At 36.3% G+C, this 10,147-nt stretch overlaps 1 protein-coding gene across 2 annotated transcripts; it reads left to right on the forward strand.

Moving 5' to 3' along the window:
* The first annotated feature begins 7,394 nt into the window (after positions 1–7,394).
* LOC113318732 (protein translation factor SUI1 homolog 1) lies at positions 7,395–9,549 on the forward strand. 2 transcript variants are annotated; one of them, XM_026566956.1, is made up of 3 exons: positions 7,395–7,597; positions 8,767–9,122; positions 9,218–9,549. In XM_026566956.1, the coding sequence occupies exons 2-3, from the start codon at positions 8,826–8,828 to the stop codon at positions 9,260–9,262; spliced, it is 342 nt and encodes a 113-aa protein (XP_026422741.1). In that variant the 5' UTR covers positions 7,395–7,597; positions 8,767–8,825; the 3' UTR covers positions 9,263–9,549. The 2 variants fall into 2 exon arrangements, with proteins under 2 accessions (XP_026422741.1, XP_026422740.1); XM_026566955.1 differs by having other exon boundaries at positions 8,767–9,084; positions 9,218–9,547.
* The last annotated feature ends 598 nt before the right edge of the window (positions 9,550–10,147 follow it).

The following is a 10,147-nucleotide window of genomic DNA, read 5'->3' on the forward strand; positions in this document are numbered from 1 at the left end:
AAGAAAACCAAGTGGTACACAAGGAGAATGAGAAGTACAAGGAAGCCAATCGCGAAGAAAGCATCACACCTTGTCCCCATTGAGTTGAAGAAGACATATTTTGAAGAAGAAATCTCGTGGATTCCTAGAGATGAAGGAGCATTGTTATTTGGCTACAAAGACTCCTAAGCCAGAAAAATCTACGAAAACGAGGTAATAATTGTATTCTTTTTTACTAACGTATTGTCGTTTTATTCGTAATAATACTATATTAATTTTTTAATGTATTGTGTGTTTAACAATATCATTCCGATGCGATTCGTCTACTCAAACCCACTGCCGCACCATAAAAAGTATTGAAAGATTGGCCTTTAGAAGGTAAATGTGATAGGTTCAAGACAACTATAGCCAACTCGGGATTATCTACTGCTGCGTAGAACTCAATGTTGGATCATGATCGGGTCGCGATATCGGATTTTGTGGAGAGATTGTATCCCGGGACTGACACCTTTCATATGCCATTTGGGGAGATGACCATTACTCCAGATGATGTGAAGCAGATTCTTAATCTCAATGACCATGGTGTAGCTGTCAAGTATGAGTACACAAAGCAGTTAAGCTGGGAACAACTTTATGATTTGTGTAAAAAGTGTTTTGGTTGGGATAAAGAGACATCAGACATTGAGTTCAACATGTGTTTTTCTTACAAAACTAGACAGTTTAACATGACTCAGTTGATCAAGATGTTCAAAGGCACTGCCGAGAAAGAAAAGCAAGGAACGTCAAGTGATGCCGAAGTGGATGTCGCGGCCACCGCCTATCTCTTGTGTGTATTGGGATGTGTCATATTCCACAATGCCAGTGGAAACCAATTAGACGCCAACCTTCTACAACTACTGCATCCTCTCAATAAGGTCGCAGACTACTCTTGGGGCACAACATGCATTGCATTCTTGATGACATATTTGAGAAAGGCGTCGAGGCGTATAACTAGCCAAATTTCCGGGAATGTGAGTTTATTCCAGGTATTTTCTCAACTCTATTAATCCATTGATTGTTATGTTTTTTTTCTCCAATTTAAGAATCAATTTCTAATACTTGGTTTGATATCTATGTAAACATGGATCTATGACCACTACCCTAGTTTGAAATTGGCATTAGAAAACCTGGATTGGGTGAAAGGTACACCTAGAGGAACAAAGTACAAGTTCACAAAGAACCGTTCAGGGGAAAAGGAGAAACAATTGGTTCAATTGAGGGAGAAATTAGACTCAATCAAGGCCTCGGAGGTATGCTTTGATCCATATAAGGAAGACCGAGCTAGTGGACATATAGCGGGTCGTTCCAAGTTGTCCCATTATTTTGGACCGTTGTGGCAGCCCACAAGTTATGTGATGTACAATGGATCCAGGGTGATGCGACAACATGGTTATTGCCAACCATGGCATCACATGAATGTCAAGTTCTAGTTGGACATGGAGCATGGCGAGTTTAACAAGGACACCATCAAGGTAGTTTACCCTGGTACACCATCTGTTACTGAACATTGGGATAAGAGGTTGTACCACTTGGTGAACACTGGGAGAGCTGTCAACCGAGATGATGAAAATGCTCCAGGCTATATGGAGTGGTACCGGGAGCATTCACATCTTCGTGTAATCCGTGAACTTAAAGCAAAGACGACCTCGGAGGCAGCCATTTACAAATGTATCGTCAAAGAAAAACCCCCAGGTTATGATAAACTGGTGCGTATGGTTATGACTTTTCCCTTATATATTACGATTCATTTTTTAGGTAAACTCCATTTGATGTTTTGTCAATTAAAAAACAGGTGAATAGGTTCAAGTTTTTTCCACCCGTTATGCAGCTGAGTTTGGGGAGAAAGTGACGAAGAACCCGCCTAAGAAAAAAACATCAAAGACGAACAAAAGATCTCATGCTTCTTCAAGCTCTCTTGCTGAAGGAAATATTGAGGGAGATGAAGGTGATACTGGTGATAATGCGGGTCGTCCGGATCGTGTTAAGCGTTCTAAAACCATAGCTAACAATACTAAGAAGAAACTAGGAAATAGGTGATAATGTGTTGTTCGATGTTATGGATTATGTTGTTTTAACAATTTCTTTCGGATTATGGTGTTTTAAATACTTGTTTGGATTATATGTTCTTAAGTTTATGGATTATGAATGTATTTTGAGATATGTTTATTACTTGAAACTGCTGAATTTTTCACAATAACCGGAGGATAAATATCAACCTTACCTACCGATTCTGGTAAATTTTCAAAAAATTGTCAGATATGTGTAGAATCGGTAGTAACGTTATCAACCTTAACTACCGATTCTGGTGACTTTTTCAAAAATTTGTCAGACAGATCCACAATCATAAGTAAAAATATTAACATTTTCTACCTATTATCGTGATTTCATTTTTACAGTTCTTCTGAACCAAAAAAACCCTTATAATCGGACACAATATTTTCTCATTGTCTACCGATTAACGTGGGGTTTAAAATCGGTAAGTTAGGTGAACTTCATAAGCTACCGATTATGGTAGTTCCCAAATTCGAAAAATTGAGATTTTTTCAAATTTCATTTTTAGGGAAACTTCATAATCGGGAGACATGTTATCTCCAAGTCGACCGATTATGGTAGTTCCCAAATTCGAAAAACTTGAGTTTTTTTCAAATTTCAATTATGGGGCAACTTCATAATCGGGAGACATGGTAAATAAGTACCCTCCTATTGTAGGTTATTTCAAAATAACAAAACTTTCAAACTACATATGTACACAATACCCTATGATTATCCTAACATCTAACGATTAATAAATTAAACTACCGATTGTAGTTTTATCTACCGATTGTGGAGGGTGTATTTGCCATTTCAAAAAATCGGAGATAAGGGATGGCTTCAATTTATGTTTGGGTGACCCTATTTTGTCACCCCTAATTCTTTCAGGGTCGCCCCTAATGACGCCAGGAAAAAGAGGATCTTGTTCTTTCTCTTTCAAAAATTGAAGAGATGGAGAAAAAAAAGTCTAGACTAAAACCAGTACTGTATGTGGTTGTGTGGAGGATTTTTATTCCAGTTTTTTCAAATGTCTTGAGAATAAGAAGATTCTAAGAACACAGAGATATGTTCTGATAAATAGAAAGATTCTAAACTTTCTCAAAAACATATCACGCACCACTCAAAACGACAAAATCTGATCACGTTAGACTCCGAAAAACTGTTTCTCGTGTGGTAAGAAAGGTATGTCTAGAAACAATCCAACAAGCAGTATCCAAGAAATTTTAGTACATAGAAATTCCACTTGATGCCCTCAGTAACGGTAGGAAATCTTATTATTATTGCAAGTTGTTGGTACAATATTTATTTATCTTTTTTTTTTTGAGTAAAAAGGTTCAATTATATTAAGAAAATGTATCGAACATAAGCTTAAAGCTGATAGGACATTTGTAATGTATATTACGGAAGTCCAAGTATAATGGGTGGCTAAAATGAGACTTTCTAAACCAAGTTATGATCAAAATGGGATTTAACAACAAATGGTGTAACTTAGTTCACCAATGTGTTTGTACAACCACTTTATCTGTCCTCCTTAATGGCTCTCCCACAAATTTTTTTAAACCGTCTAGGGGACTGCGTCAGGGAGATCCAATCTCCCCTTACCTTTTCCTATTTTGTATTGAAGCTCTTTCCCGATCTATCCAGAATGCTGAGAATACTGGAAAGATTAAAGGCATAAAACCGGTTCATTAGGCCCCTTCTTTGAGTCATCTCCTGTTCGCAGACGACTGCCTGGTCTTCTGTAAGATAAGTGAACAAACTTGTCAAAATATGGTTGATTTGTTCAAAGACTTCAGTTTGGCCTCAGGCCAACTAATTAACCTAAGTAAATCTGGAGTATTCTTCAGTAAAAAAACTGAGACGAGTGCTCGAAGAAGGGTAAAAGAAATCCTAGGGGTTAATGCAATTCCTCTAACAGATAAGTACATAGGTTCTCCCCTCTTCACTAATAGATCTAAAATATCATGCTTTGAACCTTTACTTGAAAATCTGAGAACTAGGATGTCTGGATGGAATGGAATTAATCTAAAAAATACAGGGAAAACAATTACGATAAAAAATGTTACTTCGTCAGTTTATGTGTATCAAATGAACTCTTTAAAATACCAGTAAAAATTTGTAATCAGATAACAAAACTTCAAAGAAACTATTGGTGGGGAAAAAATGAAAAGGGTTTGAATGAAAATGGGAAAAAAGGGATATGCTTAAAAAACTGGACATCTATTTGTAAAAGTCTGGAAGAGGGAGGATTGGGCATAAAGAATGTTAGGAAGTTTAACATTGCCATGATAGCTAGGATGGGATGAAATCTAAATCAGAATCCTGAGTCCCTATGTGCCACAATTTTGAAAGCCAAATATTATCCAAACTGTGATAACCTTCACATAAACAGTAAACCAAAGACAAATGATAGCTGGATATGGAAAGGAATGCTATCAGGGATCAATCAAATAAAAAAATGTTGCTTCTGGGAACTAGGAAATGGTAGAAACATCGATATTTGGGATGACTTGTGGGTACCAGGGACTAAAATACCACTTCATAGGAACCCTCAATCTGCTGAGGGATTTAGAAAGGTTAGTGAACTAATAACTGATCACAAGACCTGGGACCATGATAAACTTGTTAGATGCTTTGATAACCAAACAATAGCAAAAATAAAGGAAATTAGAATACCAAGAGAAGAAAAAATGGATACTCCAAGATGGAATCTAAACAAACAAGGTATGTTCTCTGTAAAATCTTTGTACAACCATATAAACATTGATGACAATGTGGAAACTAAATGAAGTAGGATATGGAACATGGAGACAACACCAACAGTTGAATCTTTATCTGGAAGGTAGCCCACTCCATTCTTCCCAATAGCATGAGAGTGGCAACCATATTACCTGATATTGATACTAAATGCAAACTATGTAATGAAAGCCAAGAAACTCTATCTCATATGTTCCTGCATTGTAATTACGCCACTCAGGTATGGATGCACTTCAATTTCAATATGGACTTCATTAGGAATGGTACAACAACATTTCATGAATGGTTAACAAACTGTTTTGAAAACCCAAACAAGGGAGAGTATTATATAGACTGGCATGTTCTTTGCAGTATTATAATCTGGTCTATTTGAAAAGTACGGTGTGATGTAGTGTTTAAAAATAAAACTCAAAATAGTATTGTAACTGCCAACATCATTATTGGATTTATAAACATCTACAATACAATGAATAAAACATGTCACAATATAATGGAAGATCTGTACTATATTTCCAGGAATGATGTTGTCCTCCAGCTTATTAAAAACCCCGTTCTATAGAAAGTAAGAAATTTTGCTCTGAATCTTAACATTGCTCTGACCATAGCAGATTCTTCTATGAGAGCAGAAATTGGTCTAACTTTGATTGATCATACAGGTACAATCAGAGAAGCAAGAGGTTTCTTTATTGACAATAATCAATAGAAGAACTAGAAAAAGCTGGAGCAGAAGCTGCTTTCCAATGGGAAACATGTTGGAGTGGCCAAAAAATCTCCTTTAGAAGTGATTCAGAACCAACTCTGGTGCTGCTGGTGGAAATATACACAAAATCTAGAAGACATCGCTACCTGATCAGTGAAGATTTTGGAAACACAAAAATTTTTGAAATAAACTTTTTAACCTAGGATTTTACTTTGATTATGAGAAATGATGTAATATGGGCATCAAAACTTTCTATCTTTTGCAAGAAGTATGAAATTAAACACAACTGGGCATATTATAGCCTAAGGACTTTATTAACCTATCTAAACATTCAATAGTGGAATGAAAATGTAATGAATGCTCGGAACTCCATCTCTGGAACTTGTGAGCAACATCTATTAATATATTGAGGATTTCCTCCTTTTCAAAACAAAAAAAAAGTATAATGGGTGGCTTCGAAGCTCTCTGCAAAAGAAAATAGACCCCATATATCGAGAAGAAAAAATGAGATGTATTTAAATAGGAATTAAATGTTTTTTTTATTTTTTTTAATTGAATGTGGAACCCTTCACATCGTAATCTATGAGAAATATATATTAGAAAACAGTATTAGAAAATCTGATTTTTCATGAAAAGTATCAATTTCATTAAAATTTAAGACGGGCCGTGAGTTATTACCCTAAAGGAGTTACCATGCATCCACAAAAAACCCATCAAAACAAAAGTAACATAAAAAACCCAAATAACAAAAGTAACACAAAAATCCTAAAGGTGTCACTATCCACCACCAATCACCACCAACTAGTAACACCATTACTAATCAACAGTAACATGACAAACAACATCACTGCCACTATCCTACCATCACCAACCAGCAATACCATCATCGCCGCCACCACTTCCATCACCAACCACCACCACCATATCCACCATCATATATATCAGCATCACCATCTCCACCAGCCAGCACCACCCATCACCATCAGCTTCATAACCATCATTGCCACCACTAACTACCACTACTAGTAACCAACACCACATCCACCAGCAACTAGCACTACCATCACCAGAAAAAGCACCGCCACTAACCAACACCACCACTAACCAGAAAAAACACCACAAAAAACTTGGTTTCGTCATAAACTCATTGTTTCATCATTAAAATCTTTGGTTTCATGATTAAAAATAGGCTAAAATAAGTTGACACCGGATTTGGTTTCATCATAGAATTTGATGAAAACAATTTTGTTTGGGGATTTTTGTATCAATTTTTAAAAATTTGGGATTTTTGTATCAATTTTGTTTAATATGGAGTTTCAATGGATCCCAACATTTGAACGGAGTTTTATACTCCAAATTTGATCACCTTGATGTTTTACTACTAGTTTTGTATTTAAAAAAGTTTTTATCAGACGCCAATTTAAATTACACTTTCTAACAAATCCATGGCTATTTGGCTTGCTATCATGCTGCTTTGTCTTAGATTTTTAGCTCCATTCCAAGGTACCTTAGAACATATCTTGAAAAAAAAACTGGAAATCCAAGTTAGAAGTCATTAAATTTGGCATGCTTTTTCCAACCATGAGACGTGCTCTTATAAGAAATCTTGAAGTAGTGCCCATTACTAGTTCAACTAATCTAAAGACTAAAGTCATTGCAAATTGCACATATGAGAATATCAAATGACTTACATGAAGTCTTTCACCCACATATAAGGTGTGTGAAGAAACCAACCACTAATTTACAGTCCAGAGTTGCAATCGCCTGTTGTATAGGAAAAAGTCCAGCGTCAATACTACGCAGGGCATCTAAAGATTACCCGGAATTGACAATAAACACATGAAAACCGTTGATTTAGTGAATCACACGGAGTGGGTTAGGTGAATGTATATCGAGGGACCATTTAAAAATATAATAAGTCGGCAAACACTTTGCAACGTCTCTACCACCGCCCCGAAATCTTATCTCTTAAAAATTTTCTTCTCTCTCGTCTCGTTTCTCTCTGGTCTAGTTTTTCTTTTGCTCAGGTCCTAGACTTCTCCGATTTAGGGTTTCTTCATCGAACTTCTTGGAACCCTTGTTTCGGATCAGGTATATTTCTTCCTTCTCTATTGTATACGATCTTGTTCTTGATTGCGATCTTAGATGGAATCAATAAGATCTTAGGATTAAGTTGATCCACTTTTTTTCGATTGGTTTTGTATGATTGAGTATTGATTTGATCTGTGATTGAGCTTTGTTGATAATTATCTTTGTTTTATTGATCTTGTTTCTGAGAACTGGTATGAATATATGATGTTTTTTTTTTAATCTTTGTGATTAAAATTACGATCTTCACCCAATAGTTACGGGTTAACTGCATATTCTTGATTGAAACGACGCTTGATCTGTTATTGATGTTTCTCAGATTTAGGGTTTCTTCTTATGGTCTTGTTGCTATTCCTTATTTATTGCAATTTGATTCTGTCAGATGTTTTGTTTATTTACCATGTTACCTGGTTGTGTAGTATCATTTGTTTTTGAGCTGTAATTTGATTCAGTTATCGTTTAGAAGAGTATGTTTAGTGGGCGATTGTCTACCAATATACCTGCCACTTGCTATAAGTTATGTATCTCTGTTCAAATTGCCTGGGTAACGTTCTTCAGATAACATAACTCCTATCATATAGGATTGTGTATTTTGTACACATCTGTTCTGTCTTATATCTGACATATCTGTTCTGTCTGTTCTAATTGGAAATAAGATTGATCACTGTTGATAAATTCCAGGGTGTGATGTGTTCGTTGTTTTTGTTGGTTGGTAATCGTATGTGGTTCGATTATGTCTACGCGAGTTCTTTTGTATTTCTGTGGAAAGAATGATACTAGGTTTCCCTACAGTGTGGAGATCCCTTGTCTTTTTTAACCAAAATGTTTTATTCACTTACTGATATATTGCAGTGAAAATATATCCCACCCACCATGGGCTGTTACTCAGAGTTGTCAGTTGATACCACAAATTTGTTAACTTGATCATTCAGTTGTGCGTTTTAATCCGTTCAACTCTCATTTTTCATTCAGTTTTTTGATGGGATATAAAGTGAATTTGTTTCTGGTATGATTTGTTTGTAGCATCTGCTATTGTGGTGGCATATGATCCCTGGAGATCAGAATTTGTTAAATAGGCCTATGATTTGGGATGTACTTTGATCTTCATAGCAATCTTAAATAGTTTTCTGAAGTGAGAAACTGATCAATTGTTCTCTGATTTATGTTATTAGATCTGCAGCCAAAGCAAAGAGAAGCTACCGTTTGCGTTACTATACAACAACCAAGGTTCATGTCTGAACTCGACACCCAAATTCCTTCTGCCTTCGATCCATTCGCTGATGCAAATGCTGAGGATTCAAGTGCTGGGACAAAAGAGTACGTTCACGTGCGGATTCAGCAGAGGAATGGTAGAAAAAGCTTGACAACTGTGCAAGGCTTGAAAAAGGAATTTAGCTACAACAAGATTCTCAAAGACCTCAAGAAGGAATTCTGCTGCAATGGGACTGTTGTCCAAGACCCAGAGTTAGGCCAAGTCATTCAACTCCAAGGTGATCAACGCAAGAATGTATCAACCTTCCTAGTGACGGCAATATCCGCTCCCTGCTTCATGTCACATTAGTTAGCAACAAGCTTATTTTTTTATCTTATGTTTCTTCAACTAATTTTGGCAATTTTGTACAGGCTGGGATTGTGAAAAAAGAAAGCATCAAAATTCATGGTTTCTGAGCTGCCACAATTTGGTCAGCTACTGGCAGTTTGGGTTATATAGTACAGTGCTGCAGATCCAAACGGACACTTCAAAACTCTTTTCATTTGCTGCTTCTGTTGTTGCTTCTTACCATTAAGATAGATCGCATATAAACTAGTGGTCGTGTGGTTCTTTCTTTCTTTCTTTCTGTTTTTTTTTTTTTTTTAAGTTTCTGTTGCTTGTGTAATGTGGGAGGATAATGGGATGCTCCGAAGTCTTATTAAATATTATCCAAAATAAGAAGACCTTCTTGTTTATTCTCTCTTCTTCAGTATCGTGTTATCTGTTTTCTTGTATGGTTGATCGGGCTTTTGGGTTGCTAGTTTCTCATTGCACAATGCCCGGCAATGTTCCCTTGGTAGGGCTAAAAAAGGAATAGGCGTACTTGCCCTTGTTTAGTGCCTTGTTAGGGCGACTTCTGCAGCTGATGTTGCTTCACTTTACCAATACCATTTCTGTGCCTTTCTAGGTCCAATGTCCATGTACAATCGAAGTAAACACTTCGGGTAACCACCTTTTTTTTTTTTTTTTTTGGCTAAGAAAACACCTTTAACTACATTAACTTAAAAGAGTTACAAACGTTCAAGATGGGTTCTCTCCTGACCACATTGTTCAAAAAAGAAGGAAAAGAGACCCAAACATTCTTAAGACAATACTTTCTAGCAAGGCGTGCAAGCCTATCTGCTAGTTTGATTTTTGAACGCTTAATATAAACTACTTTAAAATTATTATTACAACTTAAGAGTAAAGATTTGCAGTCCAGCAAAATATCCTTGCATCTCCACTCGACACTAACTCCGCTTCCGTTAACAAAATTCACAACTTGAAGACAGTAGCAGATAAACAAGACTTTGGAAAGATTG

The sequence above is a fragment of the Papaver somniferum genome, chromosome 10, assembly GCF_003573695.1.
Source record: "Papaver somniferum cultivar HN1 chromosome 10, ASM357369v1, whole genome shotgun sequence".
Classification (NCBI taxonomy): Eukaryota; Viridiplantae; Streptophyta; class Magnoliopsida; order Ranunculales; family Papaveraceae; genus Papaver; species Papaver somniferum.